General features: G+C 41.5%; 1 protein-coding gene and 3 pseudogenes across 1 annotated transcript; 3 read left to right on the top strand and 1 right to left on the bottom strand.

Annotated features, from left to right (window-relative positions):
• The window catches only part of LOC149361107 (uncharacterized), a 31,121-nt pseudogene extending 22,293 nt beyond the window's left edge, over positions 1-8,828 (top strand).
• Positions 8,829-13,985: 5,157 nt separating this feature from the next.
• On the bottom strand, positions 13,986-15,158 carry LOC149361106 (uncharacterized; annotated as a pseudogene).
• A 424-nt stretch (positions 15,159-15,582) lies between these two features.
• On the top strand, positions 15,583-17,990 carry LOC149361105 (uncharacterized). Its single transcript, XM_089567998.1, has 5 exons — positions 15,583-15,729; positions 16,418-16,536; positions 16,634-16,840; positions 16,906-16,990; positions 17,982-17,990. The coding sequence occupies exons 1-5, from the start codon at positions 15,583-15,585 to the stop codon at positions 17,988-17,990; spliced, it is 567 nt and encodes a 188-aa protein (XP_089424124.1).
• Positions 17,991-20,132: 2,142 nt separating this feature from the next.
• Positions 20,133-23,093, top strand: LOC149361104 (uncharacterized; annotated as a pseudogene).
• Positions 23,094-26,921: the final 3,828 nt, after the last annotated feature.

Here is a 26,921-nt window from a genome sequence, read left to right as displayed (position 1 = left end):
TAAACTAAGTCATCGGAGAGCAATGCCTGCACAAAAAATCGTGCCTCCGTCCTCCCTGTCCATGCGGAGTTCATGGCAGCTTTTTTTTTCACAGAAAGACATGCACTTCTCTTGTGGGAACATCGAAGAACTCAATCCAAGAACCTCATATTCTTTCGTCAGCCACATCTGTGTCCCTCGCGCTTCACTTGAGCACACCGCGTGTGATTTATGCTGTCAAACTCAAGCCTAGAGCGTTTTGTTTTCTACTTCTTAATGTGTCTTACTTGCGCAAGAATACGACGGCGTGCCTTGCGAGCAGTAGCAGTTGTCAGATTTTGACGGGCTTTGTGGCAAGCGCCTTTAAAGTCGATGCGTTGCATTGTTGTGGCGATATGAGCTGCCCGTGAAGTTCAGAAATGCAGAAACACGCCACAGCAAAAGCATAATGTGTAGCCGAATATAGCTTGGAGAGTTGTAGAGCAAAGGCAAGGCTCCTAATGCTAACGTCGTATGAAAAAAAAAACAATGTACACTAGGTCCTTCGCTGGGACTTTTATCAAAACCTGTGCAGAAGACATCGCAGAGCAGGTGCTGCAAACAGGCATGAAAGATAAAAAGCAAAACAAAGAAGCGAATAGCTTATTGTACTGTGTTTTATGCCCTTGTACTGTTTTCGCAATTCCGAAAAGACTGCTTGGAGCCTTACTGCAATGTGCGGTGCTTCTTTGTTTTGATGCGCCACGTCTCCCTGCGACTTCATTGTGCATCCTGCAGCAGTGTATATTCAGGACCGCCCAGGGAAGATGATTTACAGTGACCACCACTACTTCACTCCAGGCGTAAGCGGTTTCCGAAATAATATGAGTGAAGCCCGAACTACACTCAATGTAAAACGGTGAAACTTAGGTCTGTGTCTCATTTGGAGCAGAAACATGGAGCAGAAACATGGAGCACAGATGACACAAGTGTATTTCGTTTACCTTCCTACCGCACTTTTTACATCAATCGGGCTAGTGGACGCGGTGGTGGGGTATGAATCTTGATCACAAGTAGTTTCACTTGCTAGTTACTAGAAACTTTCTGTGTAAGCACAAGTGACTATGAATTCCTGTCGTTGAAATTACAAAATACTGTACTTGCGGTTTGTTATCGACCTCCGAATAGAATGATGACCCCATTTTTAGAATACTTAGATGATTTCTTTTCACTTGTAAATAATTATCAATTACACGTTATATTTGGTGGTGACGTAATATAAACATGTTAAGCAGTGATTCCGCAAAAGTTCAACTGGATGTTTTTTTGAGGGCGAATGGCCTTGCAAATGTCATTAATCTTCCTACGAGAGTTACTCTGAATACGTCGACATTAATTGAAGTTTTTGTTACAAATATAACACTGGAGAGAATCAAAGCAGGTGTTCTAACGACTCAGTTGAGAGACCACATGCCTATTTTTTTGTGCTCTAGCAGAAAGTTCCACACAAAGAAAAAATCGCCCGCAAATTTAATACGACGTGTTACACCGCAGAATCTTTCCTTATTTCTAGAAAAGATTTCAACAACATCATGGGATAATGTGTATAAGCAAACAGATGCATGCGCAGCTTATGAGGAACTGTGTAATATTCTTAAACCCATATATGCGGACTGTTTCCCTTTTGCAAAGCCAAAGAAAAACACAAAAATCCGTAAACCATGGATATCCCCTGACCTGGCAGCGAAAATACAGGAGAAAAATACAATGTTTAGCAGGTTTATTAAGAGCAAAGACCCAGAAGATTTGAAGAAATTTAGAACTTACCGCAATCGTTTAGATAAAGAGGTGAAACGAGCACGGAAACAGCATTTTATTAACTTATTCACCTCCCTTTCTGGACGGCCCAATGCGCTATGAAGTAACCTACACTCACTGTTAAACTACAACGTTAGGAATGAGTCAGTTCGCGAAATTAAAAACAATGGAACCAAGTCGTCAGGCAAAGCATTAGCTGATGCTTTTAATAATCATATTGTGAACACTGCTGGTAAAATTACAGTCCATAATAATCTAGAAAATGTTTATTCCAATAGCAGCTCCGTTTTTCTTGATCCTGTTAGCGACGCCGAGGTAACAGAAGTAATTCACGCGGCAGCAGTGGACGGCAGCGAAGACACGTCGTAACGATTTCCACATTTGTTCGCAGAAAGCCGCTGAGACCCCGCACAAGCCGAAGGATTATCATCTGTGCAGCACGCCGCTGACACTGGAAGCAGCATCAGATCGTCGTATCCGATCGCCGCCTACCGATCTTCCCATCGATACCAGTAGACAGACCACGTGACAACAAGTTGGCTACAAAAGGACGTACGCTACGGATGTACCAGCATTCACGCAGCAGCAGTGGACGGCAGCGAAGACACGTCGTAACGATTTCCACATTTGTTCGCAGGTTGGTGACACCTTCTTAACCTTTTTCTCTTAAAACCACGAACTTATTTTGTCCAGTGCTGCCACCGTGAAGTGTTTGTTACATCTTTCGTTGCGATGCCGGATGAAAATGAAAAGGAGTGTTTGACATGTCACGGTTCGTTGCCTGATGATGGAATGTACTATCAGCGTCAAATGAAATGCGAACAAAACACCTGAAACGCGAGCTCAAAAAATCAAGCATATTAGAGGCTGGAGATGAAATACAGGTGTGGGCTATTAACATTTCAGAAGAGCGGTCTTTTCAGCTTCGATGGGAAAATCAACTGCTCATGTATTTTGCCTCCCTAGTATAATATCTGCGAGTTGTGCTGTTCGCGTTTCAATTGACGCTGATAGTACATAACATGGACTACTTTCGATTACTCGTATCTCTAGCCAAATGCTCTGGGGTGAAGGTAACCACCTTCCGTACTAAGAGTGACTCATTGAAGTCTTATTGGAGCTGTCCAACATGTGAACTTGGGCAGAAAAGGTCTAGTAACGCCCCCACATCACTGGAAGACTCAAACATTCAGAAGCAGTTGAAGGAGCTAGATGAAAAAGTTACCCTTATCCTGCCCCTCGTGGCCAAAATTGACAATTTGACGCAGATACTGAAAACAGTCAATGACATTGAAGCCTCGATACAGCTGCTTTCTGACAAGTATGATACAATATTGAATAAGTTAGACAAGCAGGACACTCACATTGCAGCCTTAGAAAGTAGGATCGATGATATTGAGTCAGGTGCATCACCGAGCACGAACGAAATCAAGCTACAGGTAAATGCACTGGAATAATATAGCCGCAGACAAAACATGGGAGTTCACGGACTCGCAGAAGACGAACACGAGGACCTCCTAAACGAAATGAATGACCTGGCCTGCAAACTTGAACTACCACAGCTCGAAAACAGTAGCCTTGAAGCCCTTCATAGGTTACCAGCACGAAAGGGAAAGAAGTCTATCGTTCTTGCTCGGTTTGCATCCCTTCGACTTAAGGAAGAGTGGATGCGGAAGCGCACGTGCCTTGAAGATGAAGCACCAGACGTAAAATTCATGGACAACCTGACCCCTTTCAATAAGCGTCTTCTTTGGCTAGCAAACGGAAAAGGCAAAGAAAGAAACTATCGGTATGTCTGGCGGTATGTCACATCTTTGCCCGGAAAATCGAGGGCGCGAGCGCGATCCGCATCCGCGATGAAAGTGACCTTGATAAGATGACGTGACGTGCTGTTGCGGTTGTGAAATCCCACTGCAAATGACTGTTGCGATGGATAACAGTCTTTATCATGATGCCAACTCTCTGAGATGTATCAAACTTGTAAAATCAAAATCTGGTTGTTTTTCCTTTTATCATTTGAATGTATGTACGTTAAGAAACAAAGAAGAAGAAGTGGATACTTTGTTGTATCCACTTCTTCTCTATCCACGTCACTAGAGCATGAATTTGATGTACTTTCCTGATGTACTTTCCTGAATGAATTTGATGGCTTTCCTGGTTATAGGTATGAAGCGCTGTTTAAAAAGACTAAAAAGGTAGGTGGTGTAGCTTTGTATATAAAAAGCAACATTCCTTATGAGCTACTCCCGCAGTGCACAAGTTTAAACCCTTCCTATGAATCACTTTTCATTGAGAGGAATACATTTATTTTTGGCGTAATCTATCGGTCGCCTTCTGCACCTCTTCAAGAGTTTTTTAATTTTCTTGATCCTGTGTTAGAGGGCTTTTCGTTTCAAGGTAAACCTGTGGTAGTAATGGGTGATTTAAATATTAACCTACTTCAAAAGTCACATTCTGTCAGTGAATTTGTTAACATGATATCTGCCAATGGTTTCTCTAACATAATTACAGCACTCACGCGCATCACAGGATCCAGCGAAACACTTATTGATCTTTGTCTAACAAATAGCGATATTCCCAGTACATCTGCAGGTGTACTTTTGAGCGGCATTAGTGATCACCTGTCAACTTTCTGCTTTATAGCAAGGTCAAGTAAACAGAACATCGAAGAAACTGATGCGGCAAAGAATTTCCGCGTTATAAGCCAAACAAAAGTTGAACATTTTCGCCAGCTCGTTTCTTCAGTCGACTGGAGTAGACTCCTATGCGAGGACGACCCTAATATTTTTACAATGCATTCTTAGACAAAATAATAGAGTTGTATGAACGTGCTTTCCCAATGGTTACAATGGCAAAATCCAGAAAAGGAAGGAAGCCTTGGATCACACGAGATCTGCTTAGAAGAATCAAGGCACGAAATAGACTCTTCAACCAGTTTGTGAAGTCCAAAGATTTGACAGTTTTGAAAGAGTACAAACAAATTAGAAATAAATTAGGTGCAGACATAAAAAATATAGAGTTCACTACTATGCTAGAACATTCTCTGACATTCACTTTGATTCTCAGAGAACCTGGCGTACTGTAAAAGATCTGTAGAAATCCGGAAAAGAAAATGTACCAATTCAAATGACGATTGAAGAAACCATTCTTAATGGTAAAGCTCTTGCAAATGGGTTCAACAGATATTTTTTGGAATTTGGAGCTTTTGCTACTGAAACGCCCAGAAAGTTTGAAGAATACCTGTAATCTAATTTGCAGCACAACCTGTTCTTATATCCCACTACTCCTTCAGAGATTAGGGATATAATATTAAGCCTCAAAAAGAATTGTTCGTGTGGTTTTGATGGCATTAAGGTAGCACCAATTAAAGCAATTGCTGACCTTATTGTTGACCTCCTTTGTCATTTAACAAATCAAATCTTGACAACAGGCATTTTCCCCGAAAAAATGAAGGTGGCATGTGTGGCGGTATTGTTTAAAGGCGGTGCTGCAAACTTGATTAGTAACTATAGACCTATATCAGTTCTTCCTTTGTTTTCCAAAATAGTAGAGAAAGCGATTAATGAAAGGATAACAGGTTATCTTAATAAATATCACTTGATTTCTCCTAGCCAGTACGGATTTCAAAAGATGAAATCAACTGAATCTGCGTTGCTTAGTATTAAAAATGAACTCATTGAAAACACTGAACATCATTTGTACACACTAGGTGTTTCCTAGACTTCAGCAAAGCGTTCGATTCAATTAAGCATAATGTACTTCTTAGCAAGCTGCCTTATTATGGAATACGAGGAATCTCACTCAAATTATTAGAAAACTACCTGTCAGATCCTTCTCAGTATGTTACAGTTAATAATGCCACGTCCGATCCGGAGTTTATCAAATTAGGTGTCCCTCAGGGCTCAATCCTTGGACCTACCTTGTTTTTCCTGTATATTAACGACATTGTATCCATCCCACAAACTCCTTCCGTTATCCTTTATGCTGACGATACTAGTGTATTTTTTTCTGCAGAAAATTTAGGTACCTTAATTCCTCGTGTAAATTTATGGCTTAGAAATCTATCTGACTGGCTTGTTGCAAATGAACTTGCGTTAAATGTTGGCAAAACAAAGTACATTGTTTTTAGTTCTGTTAACAGACCAGTTTATATTAGTAATGAAGTGACATTTCAATCGCGACCACTAGAACGAGTTTCAGATATCAAATTTTTAGGCGTCCGGTTTCACGAAAACCTTCGCTGGACTTCTCATGTTCAATTTATTAAACGCAATATTGCGCAATGCATTGGTGTGCTTAACAGGTTCTGTCTACTGTTACCTCGTTATTTACGACGTGAGCTGTACTTCAATACCGTTCACTCACGGCTTCATTACTGTGTGCTTGTATGGGGCACTACTGGTAGGTCAGTGGGCTCGGCAGCAGCGCATCGGAAACGATGTTCAGGAGCCATTTTTGCTTCATTCTTCAGGTGCTGGTGGGCCTGTTGCAAGTACGGCCACCTGTCTTCTGCTTGCCTGGACTGTCTGCCGTCATCGCCGATATCAACAACGACCTACTGGCACGTGCTGATGTGACAAGCGTCAACAGAATCACCGAACCGGCAGCCAGGATTTCTGCGCATGCCCCGACGTCTGGGACGGCAGAGGACGTGGTTCACCAAGCCTTTAAAAGGAGCCCTGCATCTGCGTTCATCTTCAGTGGGCTCGGCAGCAGCGCATCGGAAACGATGTTCAGGAGCCATTTTTGCTTCATTCTTCAGGTTTGTTCTTATATGCCTACTAAACGCATCCGCAGCGATAACCGCTGCCTATTGCTGCTGCCTTGCCCACTATGCATTGCGTACTTTTTATCTGATGTCCGGTCATTCACAGAAGATCTATTGTAATGCGGTGACATTGAATCTAACCCCGGTCCAACACAGGAGGATTTGTTGCTTCAGCTTGTTTCAGGCCAAACCAATATGACTGCCTCTATTAACCAGTTACTGGAAAAACAGACTACGCTGGAGAATAAAATCGGAGGTTTAGCTGTTCGCATTACCAACCTGGAAGACAAACTATCATGTCTGGCATCTATAAGCAAAGTGGTCAGTGATCTAAAAGAAACGGTAGCTCAACTTGAGCAAGATAATTCATACATGCTAAAAAAAATTAATGATTTAGAAAACAGGAGTAGGAGAAATAACTTGATTGTTTATGGTTTGGAGGAGGGTGACGAAGAAACTCCTACCAGTCTTCAGAATGCGATCCGGAAAGAACTCTTTGAAGAAAAATTGCAAGTTGAAATCAATAGCATAGAGAGGTGTCACAGGCTGGGAAAAAAGAAGAAAGATCAAAGCCGCCCCGTAATTATGAAGTTTCAGGACTACAGAGAAAAACTTTCGGTGTTACAGGCTTGTTCGAAGCTGAAAGGAACCAAATTCTCTGTGGCTGAAGACTTTTCCAGCCGAGTTCGTGAAATTAGAAAAAAGCTGTGGCAAAGCTGTGCAGTGGAGAAGGCTAACGGCGCTAAAGCCAAACTGATATTTGATAAGCTGGTTATCGACGGTGCTATGTTCGGATGGGACGAAGTGAAGAATGAGCCCTATCGTATATCTAAAAAGAGGGAATGACAGACGCATATTATGAACAAAAGGTTCACACTGATAAACGTCAACTGTCGAAGTATTGTCAGCAAAGCTACGCAACTTGAGGGCCTGCTGTTGACGCATGATGTAGAAATCGTTGCACTCACTGAAACCTGGTTGGGAAAAAATATTTTTGACAGCGAATTCGTACCACAAAACTACAAAGTTTTTCGCAAAGACCGAGATGGAAGGGGCGGTGGAGTGGCCATACTGTTCAAATCTTCACTGCAAGTCTTTAGAATGCCAGATATTGACGATGTAGAAGGCATCTTTTGTAAATTTTACAAAAACAATGTTCGTTACGTTTTAGGAGCCGTGTACAGGCCACCCAATTCCTCTGTAGCACTCCTAGTGAATCTAAAAAAATATATTGAGCGCCATATAAAACAGAATGATAGGCTAATGTTGACTGGCGATTTTAATTTACCAAACATAGACTGGACTGCCTTTTCGCATTCTAATAACATCATTGAGCAAACTATGCTTGATATTTCTATTGCCTTTGACCTGCTTCAGGTAGTTAAAGAACCTACTAGAGTCCACAATGGTTCATATTCAATTCTTGATCTATTTTTTGTAAATGGTACTGTCAAAGAAAACGTCGAATGCTATGTAACGACCGGTATTTCTGATCACAAAGCTGTTGTACTGACATTGATAAATGCAAACTTTGATCGCCGAAATACTGTCGGTTTCTTTCCTAATTTTTCTCGTGCACATGATGAATCTATTCTTGATATGCTCGACTTTCATTATGACCGCTTTATGAATTTTAATGGAAATGTGAATGACTTATGGCTATTTTTCAAAAGTGTTGTCTTTCAGTGTATTGAACGCTTCGTTCCAAAAATTGCAAAAAAGTCCCCAAAATGTAACCCTTGGATAACACGAGAGACATTACGCTCACAACGAAAGCTAAAAAGAATGAAAAAAAGGTTAAAAGCAGGAAACTATTCCCAAACGATCATTGATGAACAAACAGAAAAACTAAAACAGCTGATTGCCCATGACAAGGAAAAGTACTTTTCTACTCAGCTACTTACCTTCATTAAAACATGCCCTGAGAAATTCTGGAGGCAGATAACTCCAGCTTCACGATCTCATGATACTTTCAAAGTAAATGGAATATGTGAGCGTGATGATGCTTTGGTGTCCACGGCTTTCAATGACTACTTCAAATCGGTGTTTACGCAGGATGACAGCTCTCTTCCCTGCTATTCCGTGAATTTGCCTTCAATTCCTGATGTTGTGATTTCCGAGGCAGGTGTTCTCAATTTATTATTGAAGCTTGATGTAAAAAAATCTCCCGGACCAGATGACATTCCCAACGCATTCCTGAAGCGTTATGCAGAATGGTGTGCCAAGTACTTATGCATCTTATTTAACAAATCACTAAATGAAGGATCATTACCGGATGACTGGAGAACGGGAAGAATCAAACCAATTCACAAAACTGGAGACAAAGCATCTATTCAGAATTACCGTCCGATATTGTTAACATCTACAGCATGCAAGGTCTTGGAACACATCATTCATAAACATATAGCAGATTTTCTTGAACAAAACAATTTTCTAACTAATGCACAGCATGGCTTCAGACGAGGATTTTCCACTGCCACTCAGCTAGTACAAACTATACATGATTTTGCGCAGGCAATAAATGAAGGAAAGCAGACTGACGCTATATTTATGGACTTTAAAAAAGCATTTGATAAAGTTTCGCATAACAAGCTTCTTCACAAATTAGGTAATGTACTAAAAAATGACAAATTACTTGCATGGATTACAGCCTACTTAAGAAACCGTCGTCAGTTTGTAGTAGTAAATAATTCCCCTTCCCCTCCAGTTCCTGTTGATTCCGACGTTCCCCAAGGATCTGTTCTTGGGCCACTCCTCTTCTTGATTTTTATTAATGACATTGTCGATAACATCTCAGTTTCTGTTAGATTGTATGCTGACGATTGTGTGTTATATGAAAAGATTACTACTACTGAGGACCAAGTACGGTTAAATAACGATTTCACTAAGATAATAACATGGTGTGACCAATGGCAAATGTGCGTTAATTATGATAAAACAGTGTTCATGCGTATAACCCAGAAAGAGAAGCCTCTTTTGTTTAACTATACTGCTAAAAACAAAGTTCTCTCTCAAGTGAATACTTACAAATACCTAGGTCTGCGGATCTGCAATAACCTCTCCTGGACAGAGCACGTTGACAACGTTACAGCTAATGCCCTACGCAAACTATTTTTCCTCCGACGTGCTCTGAAGCTCGGCCCCCCCAGTGTACGTTCACTTTCGTATAACACTATTATTCGCCCTATGTTAGAATATGCTGTCATAATCTGGGATCCTTTCACTAAATCTAACATTGCTAAATTAGACAGAGTCCGAAAGAAAGCAGCACGGTTTATTTACAATTCATATAACCGCACATCTATTACTGCACTTCTTAATCAAAGTGGTTTGCTTCCAGTCTCTCACAGAAATCGCATCTGTCGTCTAAAATTTTTATTTCAGTTAATCAAAGGTCAGTACAATATTGACACATCCAATATTATATCGTTCTCCTCAGGGTACAACACAAGACAACGCCATGATTTTACAGTAACACCATTAAACGCACGAATTAACACCTTTAAGTACTCCTTTTTCCCCAGAACGATTACAGACTGGAATAATCTAACTAATGATGCAGTAACCCAAACTTCACTATAAAGGTTTGAAAGCCACCTTTAACTTTTTTATAATGTAGTACCGCTACATTTCTTTGTTTCGTTTTTACTTTCTGAAATTGTTTCTTGATCTTAAATTGTTGATCAATTGTTCTTGCTTGTTTGCTTGTTCCTGAGGTCGTTTTTGTTTGTTTCCAGAATTTATGTATTGTGTGCCCACCCTGCGAAGGTCTTGTAAAAGATCGCAGTATCAATAAATAAAATAAATAAATAAATAAATAAAACATGGAAAGCCTATATTTATTACAGAAGAAAGGTGTCCGCTTCATTGAAAACTTAACTTACCGGCACGTGACTCAACATCGTTATATTTTATGCAAAATAGAATCTTGGACATTGAATCCTTGTGTAAGTTGCGTTTGTCAGAGACTGCCTTTTTAGATTTTAAAAGTGATCCACAACTATTCATATCGAAGCATAGGAAGCATGAGTCGCATTACGAGTTTAGGAAACTGCTTTTATAAAACCTAAATGTAGGACTAATTATGGAAAGCAATTATCCAGTTGGCTTATTCCGAACCTTCTGAATCTTCATCCTGATTTGTTGGGTCTCATGGAAAACTGTTCTTCTGTGCATGCTTTCCGAAAGCAGGCAAAGAATTTTTTCTTGACTTGCCGATAAACCCGACTATGTTTGTAGAAACTGCTGTGCCAGTATATTTACTGTTATGTTTCAGGCGAACCCCTTCATTCCGGTTATCTTTGTTTGTTTTGTCAAGGGAACACATTGGTGATTATTCTCTTTACTCAATTACTTTGACTTGTAGCAAGGGTGTGCTTTTCAAATCTAGTTGTATGTGGAATCGCACGGTATTCCTGTAGAATTTTGTTGTAATCTTTTTTTTCTTTTTTGAGGTGTGTGTTTTTTGCTGTCTTACGATATTCTTGCAGAATTTTGCTGAATTTCTTTTCATGTCCACACTGTGCTGTATGAATGCAGGGTGCTTAGGGCCTAGTCAGGTGACCTCATGTGCCACCTTTAGCCCTCTTCACCTAGACAATTGTATTTTGTCTGAATTTAAATAAATTTCATTTCATTTCATTTCATAGGTAGCCTAAATAATAGCAGCGCTATTGATATTGATGGATTGCAAGTGAAGCCCTTGAAACATGTCATCTCTTTTCTTGCACCCTGCATAAGTTATGTATTCAATTTATGCCTTGCACAAGCGGTATTTCCACACCAAATGCAGATTGCTCGTGTGAAGGTACTGTACACGAAAGGAGACAAGAATAATATGGGAAATTACCGACCAGTTTCCATATTGCCTGTCCTATCAAAGGCACTTGAAAAAATCATTTTCAAGCCATTTTCAAAATTTGAACAGAAACATAATATAAAAGTTGATTGCCAGTATGGTTTCCGTAAAGACCTTAGCACTGAATCGGCACTTCTTGCGCAAAAAGAGTACATTTTAGACCATACTGAAAAAGGAAACGTGATACTAGGCATATTTATAGACTTTTCAAGGGCCTTTGACCTTCTCAATCATGATTTGCTGCTTAAGAAGCTAGAAAGGTATGGGTTTCGGGGCCTAGCTGCATCACTAATCCAGTCATACTTAAAAAACAGAAAGCAAATAGTAGACATAGAAGGGTTTTACTCAGATTTTCTAGCAGTTCCTTGTGGCGTGCCGCAAGGTAGCATTTTGGGGCCTTTTCTTTTTAATCTCTACATAAATGATATTTGAATAACACCATCTGTCGGGCTAGTTGGTTGCGATCCATATCAGCAGCGCGAACACCACACAGGAAGAAGAAGGAGAAGAAGGTAAAGAGCGCTTCTTCTCCTTCTTCCTGTGTGGTGTTCGCGCTGCTGATATGGATAAATGATATTGTCAGTATAGCTCCAGCAGTGAAATTTGTCATCTACGCAGATGACACAAGTGTTTTTTTGTCATCAAAAGAAACCCACCAAGTAATTCTTCATGCTAACGCAATTCTCACTAAGCTGGAAAAGTGGACAGAAGAAAACCTTTTAAAAATAAATGTACAAAAAACAAAGGCAGTTTTATTACACGCCAGACAGAGAAGCATAGCAATACATGAAAGTATCTTGCTAAATTCAACCCCAGTTGAAATAGTACCTTGCATTAAAACATTAGGTGTTGTTTTCCACGAGACCTTGTCTAGGGATGAGCATATCAATTATTTAGCAAAGAAACTCTCGCAAATAGTTGGACTGATATACCGAAACAGAAGTATACTACCTCGTAATGTAGTGATGTTACTGTATAATGCCTTATTTTGTTGAAGACTGAATTACTGCCATTTAGTTTGGGCCTCTACAACACAAGGAAATCTTCATAAAATTCATATTCAGCAAAAAAGGTTCCTACGTGCTGTTGCAAACGTTCCTATGTGCTATCCCTCTGAACCCTTATTTGCAGCATATAATGTATTAACTGTTACTGAGACATATGACTATCGCCTCAGCAAACAATATAAAAAGGAGTTGAAGAATAATACGTGTTTTTTAAGCCACCTAGCAAACCTAAACACTCACTCCACTACATATAACACGCGAAAGTTTGAGCGATGGCAAGTGGACACGTGCAGGACTACGTATGGTTTGCAAATGCTAAAAAACCGGCTTCCAAGATTGTTAAACGCACTGCATAAGGACAATATAGAACCCGAGAACATTACTTCCAAGAAACTTCGTGATCACTTTAGTAATTAAAAAAAACTTAATATCCCTAGTTCTCTCGTTGTAGTTTCATTTCCGGCGATAAACACTTGTCGGAATTTTATTCTCTCTTTCCTAATGATGCTTTGTAGAGGCTATCTGTCTGAATGTAATAACTTTTTGTTTTGTTGATCGTGAATGCTGACTTTTACTTATTTATTTTTTTCGCGATGTATGGTGGAATCTCAATGCATGCAACTTATAGTTCCTGACCTGTAGCGCGGTTTTCTGAAACGTTGAATGCCGTCGTTTTATGTTTTTTCCCCTCTCTGTGCTCAAAGTAACAAGTGCGAATTTCTGTGTTTAGTTATACATTTTGCTGACCACTGTGTGATGTTGCCAGTGCGGGGGCCTGTGGCCTTGTCAAGCTGCCGTTGTGACAGCTTTTTCCGCAGCAGGTTGATCAGTCTTGGGTAATGCACCAAGAAATGTAGCTTTGGGGTCATCTTTCCAGGATAAAGGGCAACAAAATTTGTCAGAAAAAACCTAATTTCTTCCTGAAGAAAAGCGAGGTGGCCATGTGGGATTTCATTAGAAAATATTATGTCAACAATCCTCCTGGGTTGAAGATAGGCTTCGCAATGCTCACTGTGATGAGAAGCAATGTCACCAAATATAAGTGAAAAGAAACGGAAGAGGCACCACTTCTGTGAAGCAGTGCCTTTATAAGCAGCTTCCCCCTTCACAAAACATTTCTGGAGTCCTTCAGGTTTGTTTTTCCTGTCGTGTGGCCCAAACTCGAACAAACTGACACGCTCCCAGTCAGAGTAACTCATTACATTCGAACTGATGAGGCCTTGTAAGACCTGTCTTAGAACATGAGTCATGGATCCTTCGAGCAAATCATGCATGATGTCAGGCCGCAGCTGTTGCGTCATATCAAAATAACTGAGACCCGACAATGGCAACATACTTTTCACCCCATGAATTGCTGTACTTCGTGGTTGGTTTACAACTTCAAGTTCAACATGCCTTTTGTGCGCAGTGGCATCTCGTACCTGTACATCTTTTTCATGGAATGTTTTGCCGAGTTCTGAGAATGCCACGGTGCAGAAACGGCATGGGTGCCCTCGATTGAAACAGCAAGTGAAACCACTTAACCTGTTCATCGAAAGGTTATCTCCACAGAACGCGACAAGAAAATCTTTAACTGTCACAACGGTTGTACACAGCTGCACAGTGAAACCAGTTGTGCTTAGAGCTGAGAGTTCAATAATAAGTGGCCCCAAAACTGCATCAATTCCATGCTTAAGAATAAGTTTGAACTTTGCAATAATTGCTACATGTATGGCACTAAGCTGGGACCTGTAACGTGTATGAATGTTCAATACACTGAGATACACAACAAGTAGCTTGTGCACGTTGCGTTTCGGTCCTATTGGGTTAACAATCTCGAGTTCATCTGTGTAAAACACAAGGAACAGTGTGAACTGAGATCCTTCCTCCATAAGTGCCGACAGCTTTTTCTTGTACATGAGACCATCACTAAAGCTGTGCAATAATAGAGATAATTCGCCATTTGATGACTCCTGAGTTAAATGACTGCGAAAGGATTCTGAATGCATTAGGTATTGCAGAACAGCAGTGACAGGAATATGCTGGAACATGTCTCCAGCAGCCAAGCCATGCTCCACAGGTTTTGTGTGAGGAAGGCATTTCTTGGCAAACTGCTCTCTCTTGTGTTTGCTCACCACATCTTCAAAAATCTAATCCATAAAGTCACAAGCAAGCAACGTGTGCAAGTCTTTTCCGAGCGGTAGAGGACGAATGTCTTGCTGAATCTTGGTGGAAAAAAGGCGAAACAAATCGCAGAAAGTCAATGGAAAGCCAATGACGCTTTCCATTGTAGAGTGTGGTAACTTGTAGAGTGTGGTACTTCTGCCATGCGGAAGAAAAGTAAACATAGCTGCTTCTTCATTTGCGCTTTGAAGTCAAGAGCTCCACCAGCAGCTGAAAAACCAGTACAGGATGCGGCCTCTTGTTCTCCATCGGTATCGTCCGTGAGGAGGCGAGGGCTGAGCTGTTGATGGTCACTTAAAACATCGCCTTCCTCAATGGAAACACTCGCCGAAGTGTCCAACCGTAGCTCACCACTGCTGCTTTTCTCCGTGACAGCGGCATCTTCAGGTGTGTCGAGATCCATATAGCTTCTGTGGTGACGATAAACGTGCCTGCGGTGCGACTCAAAGAGTCGGTACGTCTTTGCGCAGCCTTCCACACCACACATCACAGAAAAACTACTATCATAGTGGTTGTCCCCTATATGCCTAACCACTTAGCAAAACCTAGTAGACGTAAAGGGGCAACGCGGACACGTATGAATCATCTTGAAGCATATATACTCGCGGGTGACGTATACGTCGCTGTCGCACCATTAGGCCAGCCATTTGATGGTTGATAAACATTTCCGAGGGAGGTAGATAAAAGCAAGCTGGGAGACAAACCTCGCCAGCGCCGCTAGCTAAAGCCACTTCCCGAACGGGGCCTCGAAAGCAGCGAATGTGACCTAGGCCTGTCAGTGTTGGCTACAGCCTAGCTACATTTTCTTTATTCATTGATAGGTGGCGCTTGCTACATCACTGAAAATGAATCGACTTCAGCTGGTCTATCCATAGCCTCCTCTATCATTTGTCCACACGTTGTGTAGTCTTTTTACAAATGGCGTATGTTTTGTATCGGTAGATTATAAGAGCCGTCCTTTCGAACGACCGAACTACCACATTTGCTGGCGCTTTATCCTGTCGTAAGCAATGTCTTTGTCGCCCGTTGAGTGCCTTGTGATCTGGAAAGGCAGAAAGCAGGTTCTTCTTGTCGGTGGATATCACAAGAAGGCAGATGTGATCGATGCAGCCACGCTGACAAATGCGTGGACTTTGTTGCAGTGCGACCGAATAGAGGTATGCACATTTTTTATGCGATATATGGTTATTTTGATTGCTTGGTGGTTTCAAGGCCCGTACTTTTGTGCACCATACCGCGTCCCTAGTTGTAGTTATGCGCGCCAGGCCAGTTATCTTGGCTGGTCACAGGTCTAAGCTGTGCCCAAATTTGCGTTAAAACTTAGGTTAGAGACACCGGTGCCAGATGTATATATCAGAGAATGTATCTTAGCTGTGAGCAACAGGCGGGCGTGCAACAGCGATGCCTGACGCCCTGTTAACTGCAGCTTTATGTGCATCTGAGGCCAGGTAACCTTCAGCCTTCAAAACTGTGGCAACTCCTACCGTGAGGTGTGCTCGCTAGTGTTGCTTCCAGAAATTTGTTACTAATGGCTTATTCCTGCGTTAAAAAAATGTTTTTTTTACACTGTAGTGAACGTGTGCGCGCCTCGCGGAGCTGGAGCGGCCGTTCGCGTTTGCATAATTAAGGTTCGCGGCGCGCACACGTGCTTTGAGGGGATTAGCGCGTTTCCATGCATGCGCGCGTGGAAAAGGTGTGGCAGCCATCACAATGTCAAGACCAATCTTACAAACAGATGGGAAACTAAGTAATTTCAGCATGCCCACCCTGAAATAATTTCATAATTGTATCCGCTTTCATTATTATGTTTTTGGCTTTCATTTCATAAATACATTCTTTTTGTAGGTCTACAATTCCCGCTTTGAGGAATATGTCAAGGTCCCAAAAGGACTTTGTGATGGCGACGCGATAAACCTGATTGCCAGTGGCAGCTGTGATGAAGAAAGCTTGCCACTCAAAACTGGGTGAGTCGGCCACATTTAACCATATGCTAGAACTATAACATGGGACATTACACTTATGGTGCTTGTGCTGCATTTAATTCCATCCCCTCTTCTTTAGTGCCGATGATGGACCATTAATGGAGGCTTCATGTTGTAGTGGTCCAAACTGGGAGCTACCCAGCTTTCAGCCACTACAGTATGAACTGCCTCCTGTTCAAGTCGACATCAAGCTGGACATTGAGGCAACAACATTAGGAGAAGTGTCGAGTCGTACTAAAAGCCGCATTGCGTCTTGGATTACATCGCATTTGCTGACAATCGACTTGTAAGTACCACTTCGTATTGTTGCATGCTTAAATCCTGGTGCTACAACCTCTGGTGTGCTCGCAGGTATCCTGGAAAATTCTACGAGCCTGCAGCTAGGGCCCTTGTTTTGAAATATCCAGTTCTCCGGGATACGATGTGGACAGGCTTTGTAAGTAAATAAATTGCCATGCCTGCTTGCTAGTCTTTGTGAATAAATGACTAGTAAAAGCAGTTATAATTATCCCGTGACAATATCTTCCCACAAAAACAACTTCTGAGGTTACTCCTACTATCAAATTATAAAAACGAGCCATCTTCTGAAGCATAATAGGAAAGTATCTGTAATATGCTTTGCATTGAGTAGGTCAAACTTTTTTTTCTCAAAAAGAGAAAATAAAGCTTGCAGGGAAGTGACTAGCCATGAATGCAACACATGTTTGGGTTCATATCCTCATCACAACAGAGTCTCGCATAGCCTGAATCGCTTTGGGACGTAAAACCTCACAAACCAAACATCGTCACACCAGCTTCTTTCCCTGTGTTTGTGTCACATTTTTTACATACTACCTAGCAAGCAATATTTCACTTCCTATTCTTTTCTTGTCTGACTACTTATTTTCTTAAGGTGATATGTTTTCCTTGAGGTAATATTTTCTTCTCACGTGGAATTCTCTGCTGCTTATGGACCATTCTGGCACACAATGGGAGTGTTCTGTACATGTGCATTGTCTTCTCTTAAGCGATTTTACAAGGCATCAGTTTGCTCCACTTTTTTGTGAACAAAACTTTCTTGAAAATTGGCGAGAGGGAATGTAACACAATTATTAGATGTAAATTTTCTTGTGCCTTTGGAGTTGTGCATGAGGTCCCCACATGCACCTACATCAGTCGTGAGCACTGCATATGTTTGCAAACATCCTTGATAGGGGATTGAGCGAGTTAAATTGCAGCTTTAATAATGAGCTGAGCAGCAGGTGTGTCCACAGATTGCTCATGCATTTCGACTCTGGCTAGAGCAAGTGGCTAGTGCAGACACATTTATAATGCCTATGGCCTTTCGCATCCGTTTTCTTCAAGGCAAATCTGTATTTCTGATGGTCAGCTGCTTGACAGCTGTTTCATTGATTTTGCATTTCCAATGTGATGGTCTTGATTTACAGGATTCTTGAAGGGTCACATTTAAGTACAAGATCTGCAATATTCGAAAATCCGTGGATAATAATCCGAAAGGTTGAAGAGGCGAGGGAGGAGTTTTGTAGGAAGGGGAGCTTTCAAGACAAAAGTCATGCAAAGAAGCAGTGCCGGCTGGTAAGTGAAACGCCTGCTTTAAAGCAGTATTAGAAATACCTGGAGAAGTTTTGCATCTTTTTCTGCTGGGTTCTATGAGAAGAAAAGTTGCAAGTTAAAGTGCCCTGCGAATATCATTGCACACACGTAAGCATGATTGATTATAGCAATTGTGCTTTGTTTTGAAGTAGTGACAAATAATGGCTTGATCAAAAAAATTTTAACAGCCAAAACAAAATTTCAATACCATCATATTGTACGAGTGAAACAAAGAAGACATAGCCACAAAAGTAAATGAAAGGCAGAAAATCAGTGCAGACCACTCGCATGCAGCGCATTGTGCGAAACAGTTAGTAAAGAAAACGGTAACTTGAACTCCTGACTCTAAAACATGCACTTGCACTTGCTTCAAAACTGTAGAATAGCTAAAATTTGGTGCAAGTTGGTACTTTATGCCTAATATGGAACCAACACAGAAAGTGGCAAAAAATTAAAGCCGAGCAATAGCTATATGTTTAACTGCTATCCTTAAAAAATAATTTAATAACATCTTATTATTGGCCTTGAAATACCAGGCAATATATTAGAATCTTGTGAAGGCCTGAATGATCCAATGACCCTAAAAAACTGCGGCAAACCGTTTGCATCAGCGCAATTTTATTTAATGAACACCGGGAAAAGGGTCATGCATAAATTGGAGATGAAAACTAAGAGAGAACACGATTTTTCTTGGAATCGTGAAGTGCCATGTTTTGTGAACACTGTTGGGAGTGTTGAAGAATTGCTTCAAACTTGCAACTGCTACTATGGGCCTTTTTGCAGTGTGACACAGTAGCAGTGGCGCCTCATTACAAATGCTTAACTGTATCGATGGTGACCTTTGCTATAGCGCATCCTCAAACAGCACTGGTTCAGCATACTTGAAGAGTGGAGGAGGCAAGAGAAAAATATGAGTAGGCGTTAGAAAGGCATGTGCAATCCCTAAATAAAACTTAAAGGCCTGTGACGTGCTCTGCAGTGTCTGAAACAGCATGACTGGTTGTTGCACATGCCTGATGACAGCAGTGGGATGACGTATATTTAAGAGAAGCGAGGCTAAAACTGTGCTGCTGGGCATGCACACCTGATCGCAAACGTGCACCACTGTTCCATAAAATTCAATTTTTGGGAGGTCTGTTCAGATGATGATAGCCTTTGCGGATGATACCTCGACACGATCTCCCTCCGAATTAATCAATGCCAGCCTACTCACAGCTAAATTAATGAGCGTCCGACACCTTGCACTTACATAGGCATCAGCCAGGACTGCACTCTTAGTTTGAATTATTATGTTCGCTGAACTTGAGGAAAGCTGTAGTTTTATGTGTGCTTTTTACTGCAACGCAGCATCTTTGCTAAGCTTGGATCCCTGCCACAGCTTTACAGGCCCGGCAGGCTGCAGCCGTGTGTTAGTTATTGTCTGTCCTGTATAGATTTTTCCACTGGTCTGCAGGGCCTGGCATGTGCATGCACTTTAGTTTACTTGTATCAAGCAAAACAAAGATAAAATCTGACACGTTGAATCCTGCAGCCCCTTTCAAAAGCTGTTGGTTGTTGCCCAAAGTTAAAAAGGTAGCGAACTGTAGCCTACATAGTTAATTGCAATACTTAAAGGGCATGCATTAATGGAACTATAGGAAATTAGGCATTGAATACAAGGACAGCACTTCATAAGGTAAATACTAAAGCTGCAGAGCAAGTGCTGAAAAAGCAGACTGATATCTAGTTGTGTTGAAGCTTTGCAGGGGTTGTAGATTATAAACAAGATTTTGGAAGCGTAGGTCAGTGTTACCTAAATATATGATAGGCATTACTTGTGATATTTTACTCAACTGTATTAAATTTTTTATTATTGCTTTTGCAATCCTACGGGTAGTCTGGAAACCAGAGAGGAAGAAGATGATGGTGTCACTGCTGCTCACATAGAATTCGTGATAAAAGAAATGAAGCGAAGCGTTCCCGACCTTGCAAAATTGAAAGCTTCAATGAAGGCCACCTTCTCATCACGAAGGAAATAGATTGACGAAAACAGTCCATCAACAGCGGTGTTGCTGGCAAGATACCCAGCGCTGACACTTCGTGAACTGGTAAGGTTCAAGAAAGTATAGCATCAGGCAGGTTTCCTGAAATGGCTTTTGATGATTGGCCATACGCATGCCATGAGTCGGGCTTCAGAGGAACATGCAGTATATAGTCGGCTGCCTTAAGAGTCAAGGAAATTCAGCGCTTTTGAGACTAGAACAAAAGAAAGAGTGGTCAGCACGTGCGCTAGCTTTCTACTCAGTTTTATTCAATGAGTTGCAGGCTCTTATACACTGTAGGAGCACAGACGAAACATAAAACTAGCCTGCTGTTGCGATGTACGTCACCACATATCGTACAATTTACATGTTTCTATTTTTCCAAGAACTCTTTCTCTTTCGTCGAGAGTGATTACAAAGGATCACTTACACATTCTTGGAAAAATACAAACGGTAATTTCTGCGATATGTGGTGACGTGCATTGCAGTAACATGCTAGTTTTATGTTTTGGCCTATGCTCCTACGGTGTATAAAAGCCTGTAATGCATTGAACAAAACTGAGTTGAAAGCTAGCGCACGTGCTGTCCACTCTTTGTTTTGTCCTTGCCTCAAAAGCGCTGTATTTCCTTGACGATGAACCAACTCGCCTGAGCATCCACCCTGCTGTAAGTGGCTCGATAGCTTATGAGAAATTACTTTGTTCAGTTAAAACATCCGCAGTGTTTGCAAAACCAGAATGTGGAGATCCACTGCAGAAGGTAAAGCAGAAAGATTGCATTTCTGACAACATAAAATGAAATAAACAAAGAGGGGAGAAACTTTGCTTGATAGGCAACATTTTAATTGGAGAATTTGTCTTCAGTTGACGACACTTTGAGGCTAATGAAAAGGCCTAAAATTAAATTGTGGAAAATGGAAGTGCTAAAAAAATTATGATAGCATCAATTTTAAAAGGAGAACCGGTGGAACAAAAGTGGCCATTGGCATGATTAGTGGCAAACACCTTCATTCTGCAATGCACATAGTTTAATGATCATACCATTGTAATAGTGTTGTAACGGTGATGTATCTTTACAGTGACTAAATATACAAGTGTTTAGTCTTCTGGTGCCAGAGTTTTATTTTCTTTGGCTCAGTCTTCTTGCTTTGAATTGTAAATTCATCGAAAATATACTGTAATTTAACTCATAATCGACGTTTTGTTCATTTTCAGCTTCGCCAGGAGTTCATGACGAATACGAAAGTGGATTTTGAGCCAAAGCTGCGCAATTTTATCAACACATATGGAGAGAGATGCCTTCACCTGCTCAAATCGTCGCGCACAGCAAAAAAGGCCCTCGCCAAAGCAGAGCAGGCAATTTCAGAAGCAGAAGGCGATGTGAAGAAATGTATGTGTTCACAGCTTTGTCTCTTAGTTCGTTTTTTTATATTTATGTTTTCTGATTGCCTGGTTGTTCTATTAATTCTATTTGTGCACAGATTACTTTGCAGTTGCTGTCCTGCAGCTTTTGCCACACTTGGTAAAGGAACAGCCATTTTATCTGAGAGGACCGGTAAGATTACACTCTTTCTTTTTGTTGCAGTTTACTTGAAAGTGTCTCATTTTTTACAAATTGCATTTAATTGCAGGATGTCTACCCCTGTCCTGCAGCTTTTGCCACACTTGGTAAAGGAACAGCCATTTTATCTGAGAGGAACGGTAAGATTACACTCTTTCTTTTTGTTGCAGTTTACTTGAAAGTGTCTCATTTTTTACAAATTGCATTTAATTGCAGGATGTCTACCCCTGTCCTGCAGCTTTTGCCACACTTGGTAAAGGAACAGCCATTTTATCTGAGAGGAACGGTAAGATTACACTCTTTCTTTTTGTTGCAGTTTACTTGAAAGTGTCTCATTTTTTACAAATTGCATTTAATTGCAGGATGTCTACCCCTGTCCTGCAGCTTTTGCCACACTTGGTAAAGGAACAGCCATTTTATCTGAGAGGAACGGTAAGATTACACTCTTTCTTTTTGTTGCAGTTTACTTGAAAGTGTCTCATTTTGTACAAATTGCATTTATTTGCAGGATGTCTACCCCTGTCCTGCAGCTTTTGCCACACTTGGTAAAGGAACAGCCATTTATCTGAGAGGAACGGTAAGATTACACTCTTTCTTTTTGTTGCAGTTTACTTGAAAGTGTCTCATTTTTTTGCAAATTGCATTTAATTGCAGGATGTCTACCCCTGTCCTGCAGCTTTTGCCACACTTGGTAAAGGAACAGCCATTTTATCTGAGAGGAACGGTAAGATTACACTCTTTCTTTTTCTTGCAGTTTACTTGAAAGTGTCTCATTTTTTACAAATTGCATTTAATTGCAGGATGTCTACCCCTGTCCTGCAGCTTTTGCCACACTTGGTAAAGGAACAGCCATTTTATCTGAGAGGAACGGTAAGATTACACTCTTTCTTTTTGTTGAAGTTTAATTGAAAGTGTCTCATTTCTTACAAATTGCATTTATTTACAGGACGTCTACCCCTGTCCTGCAGCTTTTGCCACACTTGGTAAAGGAACAGCCATTTTATCTGAGAGGACCGGTATGATTACACTCCTTCTTTTTGTTGCAATTTACTTGAAAGTGTCTCATTTTTTACAAATTGCATTTCATTACAGGACGTCTACCCCTCCCTTGTCCTGAACGACGCTGCAGAAACTGCTACCGAAATATGTGCAATTTTTGAAACTTTCAAGGTGGAGGCCATTAACCTCATAGCAGGAACAAGTTCCTTGATGGAACTGTACTGGATTAAGAATATTCAATATTCCAGTAGGAATAAGAATTTCTTTCCACTTATTGAGCATTTCTGTGGCCTGGACTCAGTGGCCAAATCACCCCTAGTGATGCGGACCATCACTTTAATTGAGAATATTGGAGGTCAAAAATAAAGTTAAATCTTTAGAGCTAAACTTGTTTTCTATTTGTTTTTTTGAAAGCCATATAAGCCCACTGCTTCTCAGTGCTTCTAACGTGTTATCGAGGTTAATGGTCAAGGTTAATGACAAACCAGAGCTTTTTGCGGAGGGTGGTTGCGGTTACCACCATCTAGAGGTAGTAAACATTGATAAAGGTTGTTGCTGTTACTACATTAGACTAGCTACCATTCTTACTACCCTGTGGTAGTAAATGCTACATAGGGTAGTTAGTGTTACTACCTCTCCAGAGGTAGTAAATGTTACTACCTTGCAGTTAACACCTACAGTTACTACCTACGTAGTCATATATGTAACGGTTGTTACTACCCCAAAATGTAGTAACCTCAACTACCTTTTTTTTAGTGTGTGCTGCATGAGGGTGAGCATCACCACCTGGCGCGTTGCTCTCTCCGCGGCAGCTTCAGTCAGTACCTGCAAGCCAGTTGTAGCTGACGTCATCCGTAGTAGCTCCGTGTAAGAAGACATTCCTGGCAAATTTGTTTTAATGATGAAAACTGTCTTTCCTCAACTGACTATCCTCAAAAGTCGGGAGCTGCGTTAGAAATGCTCCATTATTAACGGATATTCACCATACACTGTTTTAGGAAAAAACGAATAGTTGAAATAGCAGACTGTTTTAATAGAAAGCATAATGCATTCAAGCAGGGTCTGTATTTCGCTCTGCAGGAAGACAGGGCGTGCTTCGGGTCTGCAGCGCCTGCACCATAGCCCGAACAAGGTTCTCTCGCCGTGTATTTGTGAAAAAATATCAGTTTCTCCTTGTTTACAGTTAAAACAGTCGTTAATCATTGCCGATTAAAATTATCAATTGCTTGTGATTTGTAGCAGGAAGTAATTGAGACAAACAAATAATATTTTTTTTTGCTCCGCTCAATACAAAACAATGTTGCGCTTCATATTTTACGCTGCGAAGAAAAGCTGTCCAGTGCCGCTTATGGTTTCCATTACTTACATCGAACCCAGTATTTGTGTTGCGTGCAAGTTTATGCGTTTTTAAACCATATGAGCCGCAAGGTTTTATGCTCCGTATTTTCGAAGTTTAAAACGACGCTGTCGCTTCCGTGTGGCCGCCGATAGTGTCCTTCCCGTTTCCCTTAGGGCGCAAACGTGTACGAGGTCTGTTAGAAAAGTATCCGACTTTATTTTTTTTGCGAATACCTGATGGATATGAAACAAGCACGCTTGCATCAGCCGACCTTGAACTTTCGTGCGCATGCACGAATTTTTTGCCGCCTGCCAATAGCATCAGTCGCTGGGACGCAGCGTTTGAGTGAGTTAGTGCTCAGTACTCTCGTCGGTTTTTTATTCTAAGGAAAATGGCGAAGTGACAGGAGCAGCGCTACTGCATCAAATTTTGCTATAAACTGAGCTACATTCAAGTGGAAACCATTCAAAATATTCAGACGACTTTCCGTTACGATGCTAGGAGCAGCGCACAGATTAAGCTGTGGTACAATTGGTTTAAATATGGCCGCACATCGGTGGAGAGCGAGCCACGCTCAGGTCCGCCATCAACATGCCGAAATGACCATGTCATTGCCGAAGTGAACGCTGTGGCGATGCGGGACCGTAGTGTGACTATCCGAGAAATTGCGGAGGAGGTGGACATGAGCAATTTTTCTGCACATTCCATTATCACCGAAGATTTGGCTATGGAGAGAGTTGCGGCGAAATTCGTGCCGAAGCTGCTCACGGTGGAGCAAAAGAAGCTTCGTGTTGAAGTCTCACAGGACATGCTGGATTCCACAAACAGTGACCCCGACTTCATCAACTCCTTATCACTGATGACGAGTCTTGGGTGTACGGATATGACCCGGAAACCAAATCCCAGTCGTCACAGTGGAAGCATCCCACGTCACCAAGACCAAAGAAGGCCCGCCAAGTGCGCAGCAATGTGAAAATGATGCTGACTGCTTTCTTTGACTCCCTCTGTGTGGCACACCACGAGTACGCACCCCACAGGGTCAAACAATATCCAAAGAGTACTACAGATATGTGCTCCGTCGCCTACGTGATGCTGTGCAGCGCAAGAAACCGGAGTTGAGGTCTGCAGGAGAGTGGCGCATCCATCACAACAATGCTCCTGCCCATTCCTCGCGATTGATTCAGACTTTTTTGGCGAAAAACCAGACTCCTGTAGTTCAACAGTCTCCTTACTCTCTTGATATGGCCACTTGCGACTTCTGGCTGTTTCTCAAAATCAAGAGGCCATTGAAAGGAGCTCGATTTCAGACAAGAGAGGTCAATATGGCTACAACGACAGCTGAGCTAAACTACATTCCGAAAGGGGCCTTTTCGGAATACTTCCAACAATTTCAGCACCGCTGGGAGAAGTGTGTGGAATCCCAAGTAGGCTACTTTGAGGGTGATTAGGTTTCCAATCCTCCAGTTATGCCAGTTTTTTTTCTTCGGCCAAAGGTCGGATACTTTTCTAACAGACCTCGTATATGTGGCCGGGGTCTATAGCGGCCGACCACAGCAACGATGAACGCTGAGAAGCCAAGCAATCCAATCTGTCTATCAGACTCTGTGCGCAAAAATATTCTGCAACAGCGTAGCCTGTTAACTCACTTGGAGTCCTCGTCATCATCATCATCATCATCATCATCAGCCTGACTGTGCCCACTGCAGGGCAGAGGCCTCTCCCATGTCTCTCCACTTAACCCTTTTCTATTTCAGCTGCGGCCACCATATCCCCGCGAACTTCTTAATCTCATCCGCTCATCTGCATTTATGCCGCCCCCTGCTAAGCTTGCCGTCTCTTGGAGTTCACTCCGTTACCCATAAGAACCAGCGGTTATCTTGCCTTCGCATTACATGCCCTGCCCAAGCCCATTTATTCTACTTGATTTCGTCTGGGACGTCATTAACTAACATTTGTTCTCTCACCCACTCTGCCCGCTTCCAGGGTATTAACGCTACACCTATAATTTTTCTTTCCATAGCTCGCTGCGTTTTTGTTAAATGGAACACTTTTCGTTAGCCTCCACGTTTCTGCCGTATAGGTGAGTAGCGGTAAGGTACAGCTGTTGTAACTGTTCTCTTGTTGCTGTTCTAAGGGTTTATCATTCAGGCTCCACTCTTTGCTAGCACACAAATCATACACAGTATCGCCGCTTACTCGTCATTGTAAATTTGCATGCGTTTTTTGACAGACATAAGGCCATATTACTGAGAGTAAGCAATGATATAAACTTGCTTAAAATTCCCACTTCATAAGAGATCCTCCATAGACACCATACGCGGGTGGCTACAGATCTTCCTGGAAACTGGGAAGAAAGTGAAACAAAGGAAAACATTTGATTTTTGTTGAATGACTGAATTTCAGAAACAAATTGCCGAAGGGTAATGCCAACTTCTACTCTCCTAGTATGGTTTGCGCCCTATGTGCCTAGTTGCTTCAAATATGATTACTTCATGTCATCAGAAAAACGGAAGCATTTCTAATCAGAATTTTTTCTCATATGCTAGGATTATTAAGATCAACCGTATTGTAATACAGAACAGCACTCCTCAGCAGCGTAGTTTTAGAAACAGTACAAATGCACTAAAAACAGTGGAGTCTGTAAAGGAGGACACGCACAACAATCTCGGGCAAAAATATGGAAAAATTAGAAACATTTACGAACTTCAGTTATGCAAGATACTGTTAAAGACATATCGAAGGTAATGGTCCATTCTACTGATATTTAACAAAATATTTTTCAAAGTCTTTCCATTGATCGCATCGAAGAAATAAAACTGCCTTAGAAAACTAAGGGAGAGGTTTTGACGATAACA

The sequence above is a fragment of the Amblyomma mixtum genome, chromosome 2, assembly GCF_055824585.1.
Source record: "Amblyomma mixtum isolate Tamu chromosome 2, ASM5582458v1, whole genome shotgun sequence".
Taxonomy (NCBI): Eukaryota; Metazoa; Arthropoda; class Arachnida; order Ixodida; family Ixodidae; genus Amblyomma; species Amblyomma mixtum.
Note: the sequence above shows the minus strand (reverse complement) of the source record. Positions and strands in the feature narration are given on the sequence as shown.

Excerpts from the sequence above, each read along its gene's own strand:
- LOC149361105 (XM_089567998.1), top strand. The coding sequence starts at position 15,583 with ATGTCTTTGTCGCCCGTTGAGTGCCTTGTGATCTGGAAAGGCAGAAAG. Across the intron at positions 15,730-16,417 it reads TGCAGTGCGACCGAATAGAG|GTCTACAATTCCCGCTTTGA; the intron begins GTATGCACATTT and ends TTCTTTTTGTAG. Across the intron at positions 16,841-16,905 it reads CATTTGCTGACAATCGACTT|GTATCCTGGAAAATTCTACG; the intron begins GTAAGTACCACT and ends GTGTGCTCGCAG.